We start from the raw sequence: 17,917 nt of genomic DNA on the forward strand, positions 1-17,917 counted from the left end.
CTATTACAACCAGACTTCACAAATGATCTTCGTGCAGCAGGAAGAGCGACCCAACCCTACCACCGGACGACAAGCCGATGTTCGGGGAGAGCCGGGCCTCGCCGTGGGGTTGGTCTGGTACACCGGGGAAGGCAAGAATGATGCAACCCATCTGGCTTGGCTAGGCTATACCTAGGAAACTATGCATCTTCCTGGATTTTTATCGGTTACACCACGTCTCACCCCAATCTGCTCTCATGCATCAGGAACAGATGGATGCTTCGTACATATGTACTTTCCTGTATACTGTAGTCTGGGTCAGGGACCGCTGAGTCAGCGCCGATCATCGGGGCCCCTCACACTCTGCCTCCAAAATTCGCGTGCAATTTCCACTGTCATTTGCTGCCCTTCTCGACTTGGATCGCCAACACGACAGCGCTCAGTTGTCGGAATTCCTGTTCGCCCAGCCGATTGCCCTCTGAATCCCCGCGTTTGCCCCCACGGCGGAGAAGGCCCGAGTTCACCATTGGCTGATACTTTACGCGCGGAAAAGTCGACACTGACAGAATGACCTGGCAAGGGATCGCAAGCCATGTGCGGACACCGCTGCGGCGGGCAGTCACTTTCCGGCCGAATAATGCTCGGTTCGCGCGGGGACAGAGCCAGATCTCCCAGGTTCGCTCGTTCTCTTGGACAGCGTTAACCGCGGGAAGACCGAGTGTGTTGTCGGGTAAGTGTGCTCATTGCTCGGGGGATCCCGAGGAGCCCTGCGAGTCCGCCTTCCTGATGGCTCCAAACCATCTCCAATCTCCATCTCCAATACTGCCAGATCGGTCCCAGTCGGTCTGGGCAGAGTCCACACCTCGTGACATTCTTGATGAGTGATTTTATAATCCAAAAGCAATCTGTTTCAGCCGCTTTGAGTCACCATCCTTCCGGTCTACAAATGGGACCACCCGCCCGGCTGCGTGGCCCGACCTGAGCTTTATATCGCACAAGCCTCCACTACTCAGTACACTGACACCTACTCAATTGACATAGAACACACGATGACGACCCGAACGACAGTTCCCGATGCCTCGCAGCGTGCCCTGTCAACTGCGGCTGTCCGTTGCCTCAGCCTGGACAACATCAACTCGAACGTCAAGGCCGCCAAGTATGCCGTCCGTGGAGAGCTCGCCGTCAAGGCCGAGGAATACCGTGTGAGGTTGGCCCAGGGAGACAAGTCATTGCCGTTCGACAGCGTCATCTTCGCCAACATCGGTAACCCTCAGCAGCTCGACCAAAAGCCTATCACCTTTTTCCGTCAGGTTCTCAGTCTACTCGAGAACCCTCAACTGCTGAGCAACAAGGATGTCCTTCGCACGTCTTTCGGTTACCAGGATGATGTTATCGAGCGGGCAGAGAAGCTTCTCGCGGAGGTCCAGAGCGTCGGCGCATACAGTCACAGCCAGGGTGCCCCTCTGATTCGCGAGAGCGTGGCCAAGTTCATCGAAGAGCGTGATGGATTCCCTGCCGACCCTCAGTCACTTTACCTCACTGGTGGTGCTTCATCCGGTGTGAGCACCCTTCTGAACGTCATCTGCAACGGCCCAAATGCCGGTGTCCTCGTCCCAATCCCTCAGTACCCTCTGTACACCGCCACTCTATCTCTTCTGGATGCGCAGTGTGTTCCTTACCACCTGGAAGAGCAGAAGGCTTGGGGTACGGACGTCGACACAATCAAAAAGTCGTTGGAGCAGGCCAAGGCTGCAGGCACCGACGTCCGCGCCATCGTTGTCATCAACCCTGGCAACCCAACGGGTGCTTCCTTGAGCCCGGCTGATATCAAGAGCGTCCTTGACGTCGCTGCGGAGGAGAAGCTCGTGGTTATTGCGGATGAGGTATACCAGACAAACGTGTTCATTGGGGAATTTACATCCTTCAAGAAGAGGCTCCGGGAGCTGCAGCAGGAGGTCTCTGGCAAGTACGACAATGTCGAGCTTGTCTCCCTCCACAGTATTTCCAAGGGTATGGTCGGTGAGTGCGGCCACCGTGGCGGTTACTTCGAGTTGGTCGGCTTCGACCCCCTAGTTGCCGCCCAGGTCTACAAGTTCATCAGTATCATGCTCTGCCCTCCCGTTATTGGACAGTGTCTGGTTGAACTGATGGTCAACCCTCCCAAGGCGGGCGAGCCCAGCCATGAGCTGTACCAGAAGGAGTACAACGGCATCCGGGAAGGACTGCGCCAGCGCGCCTTTGCCCTGTATGAGGCCTTCCAGAAGATGGAGGGTGTCGAGTGCCAAGAGCCTCAGGTACGTAATTTCCCCCCGGAACGATCAAATCGGATGACTGACTTTACCAGGGTGCTATGTACCTCTTCCCCACTATCACACTTCCTCCCAAGGCTATCGAAGCCGCTGCCGCGGAGAACCGCGCCGCAGACGAATTCTACTGCCTCGCTCTCCTCGACGCCACTGGAGTTTGTGTCGTCCCTGGCTCCGGCTTCGGTCAGAAGGAGAACACGCTTCACTTCCGTACCACCTTCCTCGCGCCAGGCACGGACTGGGTGGAGCGTATCGTCAAATTCCACTCCGAGTTTATGGCGAAGTACAAATAGAGGTGTACGCGTGACACCATTCTCATCATGATGACTACCATATAGAGCGGCAATCGATTGCCGCAAACGGTTGGAAGCTTGGACGCATTGTCTGGATATTGTCTGGATATACTGCATCTCTTCTCCATGTATATACCCCAGTTCACAGGAATCTCAGAGATCATTATCTGATACTTATCACTTTTAATCTTTTACTCCCCATGACACCCTGGGTGACCGGTAGACGCATCTAGAGACTCCACTATATATTAAGGGAAGGATATCCCAGCCCTCTGCTGGTGTATAAGGACCGGCTTAAAGCCAATTGGTTTTTATGGCCCAGCGGTATAATGTGCCGTAATGTGCCGACACCCTCAAGCTCAAGCTACGTTTATTCTCCGTACTCTGTGCTCCGCTACGGAGTGGACCTATCGACTGTTATGCCACCCGTCGTGAATCCAAATGACGTTGACTGGTAGATCGTCCGCTTCCAGTAGGTGGTCCAGTTCTAGACTCGTAATTTCCACAGAAGTCCATATGCCCTGTAGCAAATAGTTCGTCCCAAAGTGTAACGGTGGCGCAGCATTCGCCACAAGATGATCTACCGGTACGGACCTAATTTATGAGCAGGTGATGGTTGAACCGTTCGTTAAGCTGAGCACACACTGCCCCGTGCTTCTACTGAGTAAAATCCATCAGAAAGCATCAAGAGTATGACGGGCTTCTTCTCATGACGCATTAACAACTTGTCGAGTGTACCCCTTCGATCCCTGAACTGTATGGAGTAGTTCTCCGTCCCATCACCCAAGCCAGCGATTAGATAACCCGGAAGACCGGCACACAGTCCTGCTCCTGAATATGCGCCGACGCGTATTGCGTAATCCCAGCCCCCTTGCTCTCTCCCAATAAGCAACTCCAATCCCAAATTTGAGTGCTTGCAGGGGTGAAAAAAGAAACGGGGGCATGCCAAGTCAAGACAAGCCTTGGGCCGGGCGAAGCTTGTCGTTCATCCCTTGCGTGGATCGGCGAGAGGGGGTGATCGGTGATCCATCACACTTCAAGAATAAATTACTAGACTGTACAGCGTGTAATATTAATCAGGGGCTCTTGGTTTGCTGTTTGACTTGATACCTCAGGAATTGATGCCTCGAGTCATACTGTCATCCATATGGGCCCTGGTCGTTTACTTGGCTAAGCAGGTCTTGCAGGATGGACTTCGAGTCACGTACAGCGTAGCATGTTCACCGCTGCATTTTTGTGCTGTCACACCGCTAGACACGGATCAGATGTTGTCATTCTGTGGGAAATCAAATGCAGCTTCTACTCAATGGGATCCCATAGAGGTCAGAAAAAGGAATCTATACGATGACATCTTAAGAAATCTATGTACAACGCAGCACTTCACGGGACGGCTCCCAGCATAAACTGTTAAGACGGGAAATACAAGGGTCGATAAACAACAACCAAAAAGATAATATAAATGAACGTCAGTTTGTAAATTGATCTTATACTGTAGTATGATGTCACTCGGATTGGGCTAAAGAACAAAAGGCAAAAATCAGGCATCTATCATCATCTCTCATCAGGGTCATGAAGACTGATTATGTCACAGACGGTGTGGAGGTGGTGGTAAGGTGCACAAATAAACCGCAGCCTCTAGGAAAGTGATTTACCAGAGTGCGTGCTGTCCTCATTGTACCCATGGCGGTGGAAAGAAATTGTTCTCGTCTAAGGGCGTAGCATTGGGATCAAACAGCGTGGTAGGCCAGAGCGGCTCTGCTGCTGCAGTTGACATGGGTAGAGCGGTGTCCGGATTCATCATAGATTTGTCGAATGTTTGCGGATCCGGCATAGCATATACGCCTTGGGAAAGGGCCTTAGGTTGCATGCCCATGTTAAATTGTTGCTCCAACATAGCGGTTGATTCGTTGGCGGATTGGAGGAACTCGTCAACCGTCATTTGTTCCAAGTTGCTAGACGCCAGCATCTGCGCCTGGGGGAGGCCGATGAACGACGAGGCAGAGCTGATCCGGTAATGATCAATATCCGAACCTTCGCTCACACTGTTGAGATCATGCGGGTCGTTGCCGGATCCTCCTAGGTGGGGAAGGGGTGCAAATTCTTCCAATTCGGAAATATCACCTGACGATGACGGTGCTGGCATTCCCGGGCCCATAGAGCCGTAGTCGAAGCTAGCGTATGATGGAGGTTGCGTGCTTGTAGTTGGCATCGCCGAAGACAATGGGACGCTTGACCAATCAACTGGCGGGGCATTGAACGTAGAGCAGAACGCTAGGTCATTTTCGGGGGCGGTATAAAAGGGCTCCTGGTATGGATCTTGGAACTGCAGGCCGCTAACCGGGGAAGTATTTGTCGTTGGAAATGTGGAAAACGGCAACGAGAAAGGGATCCCACTTGTTTCGATTGAGTCTAGTGTTTTCGGCATGGTCATGGGAATTGAGACAGGAACGCCAGCAAGGTTGAGATCCTCCATTGGTTGAGAATGAGGAAATAGCGACGAGAGATCGAGTGGGGGGACAGATGTCGAGACATCTCCGGGGGGAACCACGGGGACATTTTCTGGAGATCCATGCTCGGATTTGACCCGTCGGTGAAACCCATAGATACTATTGCGCGGTTGTTCTGGGTTCTGCGTCGCAATCGATTCGCCCATGAACGTAGGTTGAGCCAAGGGCAAATGATCCACGGACCGACGGGCAGTTTCAGGCGTCGAATGAATAGTGTGAGACCGCGGGATCGTGTAAGGCAGACCGCACTTGTGAGCCATGTCATTGTGTTTATGAGCGGGCTTATGGTGACCATCGCGGAAGACGGTGAGTGTGCTTTCCGACTTGGTCGATGTCAATTGAGGTTTCCTAGGTTGTTCCGTCGGAGGAGCAGCAGGTGATGGCACACCAGTCTCCGGTACGGTATCCAGATGGGGTTCCTTTTTAAGCGCACAGGTACAGCGCTGTCCATGAATGCAGCCACATTTTGGACGAGAGTCCTCTGTAATATTCATATCAGAAACAAGGAACCAGGGTGCCGTAACTATCATGCTCACGCTTCAGATCCCGCTTCTCAGCAGAATGGGGATCTAGATCATTCTTGTGGCTGTTTTTCTTCTTGTCACCACACTCGCACTTTGTGTGGGTTGTCCGTGACTTGCGTAGGCCGCGACAGTGAGGACATTGAGAGACTGGACGGCCTTTTTTGTTGATATGGGTCAAGGGGCGGTCTAAAACACCGAGTCAGTTGCGACGGTCGGATTTCCTGGCTATCAAGCGACGACATACCATTGTGATGACAGCTGCTAACACGGTGACCCCGGACGCAAGCTTCACAAGCCCACTTCTCGCCATCAATAAGCATCGCCGCGGTTACTGGGATTGGCACATGCGACGATTCGCGACGGTAGAGATAAAAGCGAGATTTGGGGGGAATCTAATGTTTGGAGAGAGGAGGTATGAGGTCACAGTCACACCGTCGCTCTGGGTTGAGTTTTCCGTATAATCTTATTGATATCGTGTTTTTTGTGCGACAGCAGCAATCCCAGCGGGGGAGTACTTCGAAATGGATATAGAAAAGGCCTTCAAGGCAAGGATCGAGGGTATAAGTGTTGCGGTCCGTCTAGGAATCAAAGAGGAACTCCAAGAAAGCAGGGTATCTTCAACGAATATCCCAATGCACCAGCCAGATCACAGAAACGCCGTTTAACCTGTAAAGGGGCCAGATCGCGACTGGTGTTCCGAGCGACGTACTCGAGCGTTGATGCGGGGGTCAATTGCGTAGGAGCGCGAGCGCAGTCGATCCCAGGTACTAGGAACGGGAGGGACAGTCGGTCTGGGGGAGAACGAAAAAAGCCAAGAAGGCTACAGCAAAGGCAAGCAGAAAGAAAAAGAGATCAATTGCAGGAAAAGGGCCAAAGCCTACGCACCGTTTGGCGCCGGCCGTGAGACAGGACACCAAGTACCGGCTGTGGCGGCCAAGATAGAGGGAGAAATCGCTCGATATCGACGCAGGAACGCGAACGAAACCATGAGAAAGAGGAGAGGAGGAGGAGGGAGGATGGAGAGCGGGCGAGGCAGCGCAGAAGTAGTCGCACTGCTAGCCCGAGTGGAGTGGCGTTGCTGGCGCCTGTGCGTGGCCGGAGGGCTGTATGAGACAGGTATTGACCGTATTTGACAGCCTCATCTGAATGGCGATTGTTGTGTTATTGTTGAATAGAGATGAACAATGATAATAAATCATCAAACAAGGGAAACAGGGCTGGAGAGTCACTGAGGCCCCGAAGGCCCCGCTTTCTCCCTTATCCTCCGCAAGGGAACTCACGATACATCTCTCCTTCACCAAAATCTTGTCTTCCTCTCAGCAGCAGCTCTCGTCATTCAGAGCGTCATTCTCTGTCAGAACATGTAAGGACAGCCTGCTGCTGATCCATATTTCATCCCTGCTCCACATCCAAGCTGCTCATCGAAATTATGGGACCTCGTGCTGCTCTATACCAAACCCACAGATCATTCAAGGTACGTAAGACTCTGTCCATCTCCGGCTTCCTGTGCGTCCTGACGTCCTCTTTTGTTGCAGCTTTGTCTAGCTCCTAGCCTTCTAGTGCCCCTCGCTACGATCGGTTGCATTCGGAGCCCCTGGATCGGCGCTACTGTGAAGGTCTTGAGCCATAGCCACGTTAGGTACCATACCGATCCAATACCAAGGGCGCAGGGAAACGCTGTAAGACTCAGACCATGATTCCTTGGGCAAATCTACCGACGCGCGCATGAGCTTTTCTGGGCACTGGCAGGAATCGCCGATTTTCCACCTATGTTTCGAGCAACCGGTTCGTGGTTCGCTGTTCCTTGTGCCTTAGCCTTAGGGCTCACGACCCAGACAAGGGCTCACAAGTGGCGACGCTTCTCTCTGTCTCCGTAAAAAGGCTGGGTCGGACCGTTGAAGTCTGGTTGATGGGTCTGACTCTGGGGCAAACCGGGCCGGCTACCGCAACGTTGTCTGATATAGGACAGCGACATTTATCGAGAAATTCGATTTCGTCTTGTTCGGTATGGAAGACCTCAAGATTTGCCCACGACCCGTCATTTGGGCCTTCGTCCACTACCGAGTCTACCGTCCGCTCGTCGGTCATACTTCACGGTCCCTAACTTGCCACATCCCTACCGACAATCCTTCTAGAATGCCCTTTCGATCTTCCATGCAGACCGATCCTGCATTCTCGGCCACTCATTCGTTTGCTGACGAGTCGTGGGTGTGACACCAAATGTGCGGCTGGCCAGGGCACGTCTTTGCCTCAGCTCGCATTTGCTGTGGCATCCCTTGACTGTGCAGAAAATAAAACGCCGTTTCTAAGTAGTACTTGCACGTGACTAGTGCGGCGTTCTATTACGGAAGTTACTAGTGAATGGGGGTCCTGCTCGATGATACCATCCCGCGCACAGATCAAAGCAACGGTCGAGTGATGAGTTCTTGAATTACTTTTCTCTACCATAGAGAAGATCATGATCTCGTCCAATTCATCAACACCATTGTCTCTCACACTTGGAAGAAAGCAAGACTTCTAGATCCTCGTTCATCTGTCGGCCCTGGAATTTAATCATCGTCTTCGGCGGTAAGGAAACGGAGCACTGGGCCTGCAGGATGGCGTCACAGCTACTGTATCGGTGCGTCTGCAGCGCTTCGACTCTCACGGTCGGTCATGGGGCAGACTGAACTCCCACCAATCCTAGCTTTCCTAAGACACATGTCGGGTTTGCTCGGGGGATTTTAATCATGCGAACTACATCTAGGTCTAGTCTTGTGCGGTTCAGCTCGCGGACAGACACTCAACTGGCCAGTGCCGGGAGCGACAGCGTATTTCAGCCTCTACTCCGGAGTATCGATCTACGACAGGGTTCTACGGAAGTCGAAATCAGAATCTTCGGTATCAAAAAACAAAGCGTAATGTGGTTGGTTTCTTAAGTTCATACAGTGATACGGCGACTGGCGTATCACTATCATTAGAATTAATACACCAAGACCCAAGTCTCTACTACTACTGCAGGCAAGTTCTCTCTTCCAGGGGATCTTCGTCGCAGGTCTCAATAGCCTCCCCCAGGATCTCAGAGTATTCCGCTTCGAGGGACGCCATGCGGCTAACCCTCGATTTCGATGCTCTTGTTTCCTTGACCATGGTATTCCGACCGCCGATGATAATATCCGACGGTCAAGCTAGGTGGGCTGCATTCTATACTTGCAAGAAATTGTCTCTTCGCAACCAGTTGACCTTTCAAGCAGTGAAGGTCATTATTGAACGCCTGGTATTGAATTGGTCCATCGGTGAAGCAAGCTAGCGGTGTTTCAGTCAACAGCGGACACACCGGTGTATCCTATTCCTAGCCCACGGAATATGTCCGCTTTTTGAATGCTGACAACAACTGCATTTTCCTATTCCTCGCCATCGCCGACATTCTACAAATCTAGATCGTTTTGCGTATCGGCGTTTCCAAAATTCCCGAGCAGCCTAAACCATCCGACTTCTATCGCCGACGGTAATTCTCACTCGGACTAGTCTGCAGTAAGATCACACCTGCCTTCTTTCTGAGAATGGTTATCCTTCTCGCTCTAAGTCGCTAGACTCGTCAAGCTGCTCCGGAGTGCTCGGTGAAAGCGAGTTACACCAGAACAAGGGTTGGCATATTCACCAGTGGCGTTTTGCGGTCTTCGCCTAGCTATACTTCCATCGTTTCTCAAACCCTTAGCTTGCCCGAGATTGTTTCGCCACGATTTTACAAGTACCGCAGCTCACTGCAAGCTGTACAACCCTTTTGATTTCACTGTGGTTGCTACTGAATCAGCCACTTCTTCAGTAAAGCTCTAATCTATCCCCTTACCATCAGCTGTGACCGGAGGATTCATTTAACTACGAACAGCAACTGGAACAAGTCCCAGCTCTCCACGGCGCATGTTAGGCGCCATCCCACTGATTACGTTCGCCGTAAAGTCTTCGCTGAACGACACACTCGATTAAGGCGCGCAACCTTCATCATGATATCATCACCATTGGTCTGTGCTCCATGCTTATCCAAATGAAAGCCTGAGCCTGCGTGTCCGCGTGAGTCTGCCCAATATTCCCCCTCAGCCTTCCTGAGTACTCGGACGCAGAAATCAACGGATTTGACGACGTCTGCTCTACTCAACTTGCCGCCGGAGTCTACGGTTCTTTGGATGATTGTTTTGCCATTGCGCTCTGTCAGATCTGTGCCACTAGCTGGTGCAGCGGGGGAAGTGGTTGAGAATGTGCATACTTGGCTTGAAATACTCAAAGGCAATATCAAATCGTTCCGGCTCCTCGATTTCGTTCAGTATGTGTTCATCGCGTCCATGAACTTGATCCAGTGAGCACTTGACAATCATAAGGAATCGCGTGTACCCCTCGGCGACTTTCTGATTGTGCCATTCGACCGCACCTTCTTCTGTACAATGGCCTCGGAGCGATGCGCAGATTTTCAGCGCCGCAGAAAGTCCGCTGTTCATGGCAAGGTGAACGTCTGATGAGAAGAGAGGGTCGATGAAGCACCCCACGTCGCCAGCGATGCGCAGATAGGGGAAGGCGTATGGATGCACTGCAGGACCAGTCCGATGCTGTCCGCAGTTTGTCCGATTGCAGCCGCCCATCGTGGAGAAGTCTCGCAATGATTGGTGTCTCATCGAGCGTTTTGAGGTAGAACTCTAGCGTCGAGGTGGACTCGCATGCCTTTTTCTTGGGTCCCACCCGGTCTTGCTTCATAGCAATCCCCAGAGACCATGTTCCGTCGTGCAGGGGGAAATACCAGACCCAGCCGCTTCCATCTATGCTCGTCAGATGAGGTCGATCTCGAATTCTTGCGGTTCAGCGTACCCTCGAGTGCCTCAGCGAATGGATCTCCGACTCCAGGTCCGTACGATTTGGCCCCGGTCCAGTAGCCCCATATAGCTACGCTTCTCAACCCCCGGTTATAAACTCGATTCTTGATATACTTAGTGCTTACCAACCCCGCCCGTCCGGAAGCATCGACTAGGTACTCGAAGCGAAGTTTGCCTAGTCCAGCTGCACTGCCGTCCTTTCGTGCCCATGTGGCAGAGACTGGCCAACCACCCATCGAGCCAAATTGGATGTCCTCTACCTTCACACCGTCGAAGACCTTTGCACCGCTCTCGCGCGCATGGTTGAAGATAAGATCATCAGCTTCGGATTGGACGACGTTCCAGCTATGGTTGCCGGCACCATTCGCAGCGAGAAAGTCCGTATCTGACGAGCATCAGCGCGGTCCGCTACTTGCGTATTCGATTCACATACATCCTGGCTTTCGAGAGTTGAGCTTGAAAGTGGCTCCCGTCTGTATGGGTCACATAATCAGCTTGCATTGGAAAAGTACTGGGGAGAATTGTATGTATCACCTTGCGTAAAAATCTGTGGCTGTAGAACTTATCATACAGATCGATGAAGTCGAGGTAGTAGCGGACAGAGGGCAAGAGGCTCTCCCCTATATGGTACCTATTGATAATTATTTGATTGCCTCATACCGGACCTACCCGTGCAGTGGACGGGTTCATACCGAGGAAATACTTCTGCCTCCAGCAAAACAGTGTCTATGCCCTCCCGCGCAAGTACAGACGCAGCATACGACCCTGCTGGTCCGCCACCAACCACAAGCACAGTGCACTCTTCAGGTATAGACATGGTAAGGCGTTGAGGCGGTTACGACGATAAAGACAAGGTTAAAGAGATTAAACAGAAAGGTTTCCGGCGGTTCAATTTATGACTCTCCGCGGGGGCCTTGTCTCATAATAGTGTCCCAACACTCGCCGCCTCAGGCAGAGATGGGCTTGGAAGCAGAACTAGCAGAGGGGTGAGGCAGGGGCTCTGAGCAATTATCAGCACTGTCATTGGAGTGTGCTGGATCATGGCTGCAAAACGTCTGTGCCGCTTCGAAAAAGGTCTCAAACAGTCCACCAATATAAGAAAGAGCAACAAGCCGAGAGAATTGGTGCGGTGGTTATCAATGATGGAATAGAGCGACCATTTCCAAGCTGCAATAATACAATTCGTAGATCGGCTCTGGTGGGTGGTTGCGCTGCCACTACCTCCACACATCTCCAAAAAAAAGATAAAAAAGAGTAAGAACCCCCCCCCCCCCCCCCAAAAAAAAATGGACACGCCGGGAATCGAACCCGGGACCTCTCCAATGCGAATGGAGCGTTATACCCCTAAACCACACGCCCTTATTATGCTTAGTCAGTTGTTTCTGGTTTTATATCCCAAGACACATGCCAGGCATAAAAGCATCCTGACTTGCACCTCAGTTTCTCACGATGATACGGACAACAGTATCCGTATTGGGTGCTGGTAGGGGCCAAAGAGCTTGACTATAGCTCGCCGCCAGGTTGTACTTTCAAACACGCCGATTTGACGCTGTAGCAAGCTTAGTCCAGCTAGCATGTTAAAGCACCACATTCCGCGCGAGGTGACGGTCTGTCCAGAGTGCTAAAGACCAAGCAGTTGTTGCAACGTCAAGACTGGGGGGATTTTGACATAGAAAACGTATGACTGTGGCTTTTTCCCATCTTGGAGAAGTGTGCTACTGAGAAACCACTCCGTGCATCCCTGCCAGACTGGGCTTTCAGCTGACAAGGATGAAACGCTTTTCAGACGAGGTCTATCATTGGCCATCAGTCGAACCTCAGTTCTTCTCATTGCTTATGATGAGGCTCTTCTGACAATTATCAGTTAAACCATCTGCTGAGCAAGTCCAAGAGTTGTGTTATCTAAGGGTGGCGTGCATGTCATTTCCAACACATTGCGATTGTCTCGATCAGGAAACTGTATAATTGCGTCGATGGCTTCACGTAACAGAGCCAGAAGCCAAAGCCCAGCACATCGCGGCAATATAATTTCAATCCTCACGAATAATCCCTGAACCTCGCGCGAAGAATGTATGAACCGACATCTGATAATGATCCGGGAGGGTAAGGTGGTGGCCAGGAAATAGTATTAATCCGCCGCTGGACGCAGAAACAAAAAGCCGGGCCTCCGCGATCATCCAAGAGAACTATATCGCTGTCCGAGACATCGACAGATCCAAGTCAACTCCTCTGGATTTCTGCTTCAGGTCGCGCGGCCATGTTTGCTGTGTTCAACTCTCATCGCCGAGGGCACTCGGCGCTAGCCCCTTCAAAATGCCCCCCGCCCAAGTAATTTTTAGCCTGTAAAACCTTGCCTGCTGGCCTCGCGTCTCCGCCGTCCTTCAACTCCCTTCCATCATCCGGAGCCTCGCTCCACCATCAACCACCATCCCGTACGCGTCTTTCTGTCGCATCTAGCCTAAATGAATTCCCGCGAGCACTCCGATATGCCTCCGGCGCCCTCCTATCCGTCGCCCAATGCGGCGCAGATGGGTCAGGGTACCATGCAGTACTACACGAACCGTCAGTTAACCACCGACGAGCTCTTGTCCGCGGAGCTTTCGCGCGAAAATTCGGGCCCTGGCATCAATGACGGCTCGAGTAATGGCGTTCACCACGGTCAATCGATGGTCCTGGGCTCGTCGAACGCCGCGGGCGCCGACATTGGCCGTCCGCCCTCTCCGGATCAACATCAGCAGCAGCACATGCTTCCATTCCCGCCGAGCCAGCAGGTGGGCGTTGACCCCAATCATGATCTCAGCTATGGGGATCAAAGTGCTAGGAGGAAAAGGACCAAGATTTCCAGAGCGTGCGATGAATGCAGGCGCAAAAAGGTGTGTGCTTATACTATTTGTTTTTCTTGCTTTGTTGACGCGACGGAACGTGTATCTAACATGATTTTTCCACACAGGTCCGCTGCGATGCGAGCTCCGAATCCGGAGTTGAAACATGTTCGAACTGCCGTCGGCTGGGTGTCGTCTGTCAATTCAGTCGTGTGCCCATGAAGCGTGGCCCGAGTAAAGGGTAAGACGAAGTGTTGTCCCGAAGAAACGATTATCGTGCTGAAACGGGGATACAGATACATCAAGGAACTTGCGGAGCGTTTACATACCCTTGAGAGCCAGATGCAGCCCGCTATGGTTCACCCCGACATGCCGTACCAGCCAATGAACGAAGCGCCGTCGCCACGAGCGTACCAAGACTTTTCGTCGCCAATGGATACCGGGGCTATTGGTCGCAAGAGGACATATTCTGTGTTCGACGGACTGCCGAGTTCCTCCATTACGCAACCGCCATTCAACTCGCGGCCTCAGAATGCATTTGGTCAGTATTCAATACTTCCATCTTGCACAATTCCAATGTCACTAACTTTGCTAGATGCGGGCGAGAATTCTACAGACCCTTTCAATTCTGCGGTCGTCGCCGGCTCGGCGCCGAAACCTGGAAACCTCTTCTGGGCGGGCAACGATGGCGACCTTCCTGCTGGCTTGGATATCCCGGATGTGCCAAAAGATGAGGAAGATATGACGCCGTTAAACGTAGACGAAAGTGCTCTCAATGCGTAAGCTTGCCCTCGTATACCGAGAAGGTACTCGATTACTGACTGCATATAGTTATTACGAGAAGGTTCACCCAATCCTTCCGATACTTCCAAACACAAAGGATCGACTACTGGTGCTCCTCCATCAATGCAGCCGGGAAGTACAGGAGATCTTTCTTTACAGTCTGTATACTTTGACACGCATCGACCTCGATCGCTTGGCCGGCAATTTCGAGAGGGTTACGTCATATGACAACGCGCAAGACCTTCTATTATACTATACTCGACAACCAACTCTAGTACGATCGACTGGAGTTAACTTGATATGGCTTCAGAGCATCCTCCTTATGATCCTCGATTGCGATTCCCGCGGACCTGACAATTTCGTGCTGAAGGATGGTATTCCGAAGCAGACATTGATCCAATCGGCTACCAAACTCGGCTCGGATCTGGCAAAGAATTTAGGCCAGTTGAAAGCCAATCGAACCTCGGATCCTGACCTTGACTCGGAAGCGAACCTTGCCAGGCGAAGTTGGGTTTCTTTGGCGATATTGACTCGCTGGTATGCTGTCAGTGTCGCTGACACTAGCGTTCTCGGAACGCATGAGATAGGTGGTCGGGAGGATGAAAGAGTCGTTGGACCTGTAGCAGCAGGAATTGCCAGTACGTGCATATTCTAACATACTTTCTCGTGACAATGCTAACCTTGTATAGCCTACTCGAGCTTTCTGAGTGAAATCATCACTCTAGCTGCGGCCGAGCCTAACGTTTGCCAGTCAAACACCGGTATTGGGCGCGTGATCTCCGCCAACTTGGCAGCTGCGCTAGAACGTCTCTCTGCTCTTGACGATTTTCGAGGGGCATCCGAAGATGGCTCTTCACACGGCTTCATTGAGAGCTTACAGACTCAACTATACTGGACGACGCGACTCCTAATCAAGCGCCACATCTTCGTTTACAGTCCTTATGAAATCATCTTCAGCGCTGAAGAGGTCATCAATGAACTACACAAGGCGACTTTGGAGTCGCGCCAAGCAACCCCTTTCGACATTCACAGCTTGGCTCTGGCGACAATGACGCTCCTGGAGGCATCTGTTCTTCCAGAGTACTCGAATGAATGTTGGGACGCTCTGAGCAGGGTTGAAGACATTCTCGATCGCCGCGGAAAACGCGCATTGCAATCCTCAGAGTTCGGCGACATTTTCCACACCGAGAGCTGGGATGCCAAGATCCGCCTCTTCCTTGAATGGAGACGCACGAAATCGCAAGAGACTCAGCTTCATGATCCCAACCTTGGAAAACTCGGGTCTGCACCGCCCCCTGTTGTTGGTCCGAATGAGCAGCGCTCCCTCCAGCACCTGGCGGATCTCGCTGTCGGTGCGGAGGGCTCAGTAGCAGCCAATATCTCGCCGCCCCCTCCCTCCGCCATTCCCTCAACGGAAAATCATAACATGACTGCTGCCTCACCAAATCTTGGCTCGTCTGCGCCGCCGCAGGGCCGCATAGTGGTTGATTTCACCTTGCTGACAAAGGAGGGATACCTCAATGTGTTCGCCGGTCTGATTTACCGTCGATCTCGGTAGGCTTCTGCCTATCGATATCTTTTGCCCTCGTTTCAGCGCTGCTGAGCACGGACAATCGCTGTTTCTTTGCCAATTTCTATGAACCTTCCCTTTTCTTCGGAGCTACTGAAATCAAACAGAAACAAATCTCCTCTTTTCTTGCTTCCTTCAACTTCGGTTTGCTGCCGAAGTGTGTATTCTAGCTTCTATAACGATTATCTTCCGGCATATTTGAGCTGTGTCACTATTACAGCCAATAGTATACTACTTACTATATGATATTATTCTACCCTTCAATTGAGGTGCGAATATTTTGGTTCACATTCAACTAAATCATCGATCAGGCTTTTGTCTTCCATATGGTGCTCAAATGAATCAAATCAGTAACAGCAAAGAAGCAATGCTGACGTTTAGAAGAGCAATGTCCCTTGTCGCAATAACAACATGTGCTGCCACAAATAATAAATCAAATAACCCTATCTTCGAGAAGCAATTAAGAAATAAACGACAGAAGACATGACTAAATAATTATATAGCCTACCTATTACGCCGTATTCCCCTGCATGGTCAGCAGAGGCGCAACGAACTACCTTCCCAGATAGAACCGCTCAGCAACACCTTCGATATCCTCGCAGAGCTGGGTGAAATTGGGGTCTTCAAGGTGGGCACAGAGCCAGCTCTGTAGCCCTGCAATTCGCTCTTCCACGGGCTCTAATGCGTACTTGGCTAGGTCCTCCGGTGTAGCGATGGGAAGTTGTTCGAAGAGGGTTTGGGGAGTAGCCGTTGTTTTTTCTGCATTTATAGTAATCCCTTTGTTTGGGCTGTTGAAGAGCTCTTCCAGCGGTTTTGAGGAGGGTGTGGATTGGGTTTTCCTAGGTCCCGCTTTCGCCTTCGTGCCTTTCGTGGTTCGTGGTGCAGGTGGTTTTCTCGTAGACTTAGTAGGTGAAGATGAAATGCCGTTGGCTTTTGGGCTTCTTGCGCACTGGTTGGTGGAGGCTTTCTTTGCTGGTGTTGGTGTCGGTTTCGGACGATTTCTTTTGGCGACTCCATTGGAAAATGGTAGCACTCTCTTTGGGGGTAGGTCTAGCTCATTGAGACCCGTGGATGTGCTTGGGCGATTGCATCTGTCTGTCTCTCGGCTCTGGATGACTTGTGGTATATCTTCTAACTCTAGGCTGAAGTTGGCTGCTGAAGTGCTTGGTCTCTTGAATGGATTCGTGTCTGTTATCGGGCGTTGAACGTCGGTTGTTGGAAACGTCGGCTCGAAGGGAGTCCTTCGATTGCTGCCCAGTGCGCTGCTGCTGATTCGGCGACTTGAATCATCCGGTGTAGTATAAGTGAAGGAAGAGGACGGAACTATTGTATCTGTGTCTTTTGTATGCTTAGCTGGAGCCCTTTCCTCTATATAGAACTGAACCGCGTACCTGGAGGGGAGTTTGCGATGGTGCTAGACGACGTAAATGGCCTATATGACAAGCGCATGCTGTTATTCAACGAGGGAATGTCGGTTGTAGTAGGGGGGGAATGCTGCGGCCCTAAACCGGAACCGATATGCCCTAAGTTCGCAAGCGACGAGGTTGTTCTGCTCATGGGCCGCGTAGAACTAACATTCGACTCCGAAAAGGGACAGCTGATCTCGCTCAATATAGCCAGTGCTGAGTAGAAGTCTCGATCGGAGGAGAATTTGACTTGGAAACGGCGAACCTGCGATACTGTGAGCAATAAACCAACTTGAAGCACAAGGTTGAACCCACGTATCCGGGCCCTTGAGGATATTTGACAGCAAGGCACGGAAGCTTTACGACTACAGCAAATGCTGCATGTCTTGAGCCATCTTGCCATGAACGGAACTGGCCCTCGAATTCTTTTACAAGGTCGGTTATGCCGACTTCTTCCTGATGCATAAACTTAGCAGATATATATTTCAAGCAGATCTCAGATCCACACTCACCAGCGTCTCTTGGTCATTACGGACGACCCTAAACAGGACTCTGGCGGAAGAAAGGGCCACATATTTTTCAAAGATGCCGACAACGGTGCCATCCCCAAAGACATGGTTCCAGTTCAGTGGCCCTCTATGGTTAATGGACGTGGTGGTGTAGGAGAACTTGGAGAGCAGGAAACGAGCGAGCGTCGTGGGCCGATGGGCTTCCAGAGCCTGAGTGGATTGAAACATTGGGAAGATAAGACATTAGAGGAGAGATGACTTAAATAAAACTGCTGATGAAGAATGCTCAAGATGAGATGTTTGTTGTAAGGTGCATCCCGAAATGACCAGGTCAAATCCGGCCAGGTGACCTGGGCCAATAGGGAGAACCGCTACAT

The 17,917-nt window shown here is 51.5% G+C and overlaps 5 protein-coding genes and 1 non-coding gene across 6 annotated transcripts; 2 read left to right on the forward strand and 4 right to left on the reverse strand.

The window, feature by feature from the left end:
* Nucleotides 1–23: 23 nt before the first annotated feature.
* BDW74DRAFT_145768 (putative alanine aminotransferase) lies at nt 24–2,826 on the forward strand. Its single transcript, XM_073723229.1, has 3 exons — nt 24–709; nt 1,021–2,273; nt 2,324–2,826. Exons 1-3 carry the CDS (start codon nt 547–549, stop codon nt 2,576–2,578), a joined length of 1,671 nt encoding a protein of 556 aa, XP_073587728.1. The 5' UTR covers nt 24–546; the 3' UTR covers nt 2,579–2,826.
* A 1,421-nt stretch (nt 2,827–4,247) lies between these two features.
* BDW74DRAFT_174224 (copper fist DNA-binding domain-containing protein) lies at nt 4,248–5,929 on the reverse strand (the record flags this gene model as incomplete). The annotated part of the gene is made up of 3 exons (XM_073727987.1): nt 4,248–5,566; nt 5,622–5,795; nt 5,854–5,929. 3 exons carry the CDS (start codon nt 5,927–5,929, stop codon nt 4,248–4,250), a joined length of 1,569 nt encoding a protein of 522 aa, XP_073587729.1.
* Nucleotides 5,930–9,463: 3,534 nt separating this feature from the next.
* On the reverse strand, nt 9,464–11,267 carry BDW74DRAFT_187432 (NAD(P)/FAD-dependent oxidoreductase; the record flags this gene model as incomplete). The annotated part of the gene is made up of 8 exons (XM_073731484.1): nt 9,464–9,549; nt 9,606–9,794; nt 9,853–10,095; nt 10,130–10,396; nt 10,446–10,835; nt 10,884–10,923; nt 10,985–11,081; nt 11,143–11,267. 8 exons carry the CDS (start codon nt 11,265–11,267, stop codon nt 9,464–9,466), a joined length of 1,437 nt encoding a protein of 478 aa, XP_073587730.1.
* Nucleotides 11,268–11,737: 470 nt separating this feature from the next.
* On the reverse strand, nt 11,738–11,809 carry BDW74DRAFT_t50. The gene has a single exon. It is a non-coding gene; the product is annotated as a tRNA-Ala (tRNA).
* An 855-nt stretch (nt 11,810–12,664) lies between these two features.
* On the forward strand, nt 12,665–15,788 carry BDW74DRAFT_76258 (putative C6 finger domain protein). The gene is made up of 6 exons (XM_073733652.1): nt 12,665–13,323; nt 13,401–13,513; nt 13,569–13,813; nt 13,868–14,051; nt 14,104–14,693; nt 14,745–15,788. The coding sequence occupies exons 1-6, from the start codon at nt 12,913–12,915 to the stop codon at nt 15,611–15,613; spliced, it is 2,412 nt and encodes an 803-aa protein (XP_073587731.1). The 5' UTR covers nt 12,665–12,912; the 3' UTR covers nt 15,614–15,788.
* A 390-nt stretch (nt 15,789–16,178) lies between these two features.
* On the reverse strand, nt 16,179–17,768 carry BDW74DRAFT_174227 (uncharacterized protein; the record flags this gene model as incomplete). The annotated part of the gene is made up of 4 exons (XM_073727988.1): nt 16,179–16,963; nt 17,017–17,296; nt 17,347–17,487; nt 17,544–17,768. 4 exons carry the CDS (start codon nt 17,766–17,768, stop codon nt 16,179–16,181), a joined length of 1,431 nt encoding a protein of 476 aa, XP_073587732.1.
* Between the last annotated feature and the right edge of the window lie 149 nt (nt 17,769–17,917).

Source organism: Aspergillus multicolor (assembly GCF_047715735.1).
Source record: "Aspergillus multicolor strain CBS 133.54 unplaced genomic scaffold BDW74scaffold_3, whole genome shotgun sequence".
NCBI lineage: Eukaryota > Fungi > Ascomycota > Eurotiomycetes > Eurotiales > Aspergillaceae > Aspergillus > Aspergillus multicolor.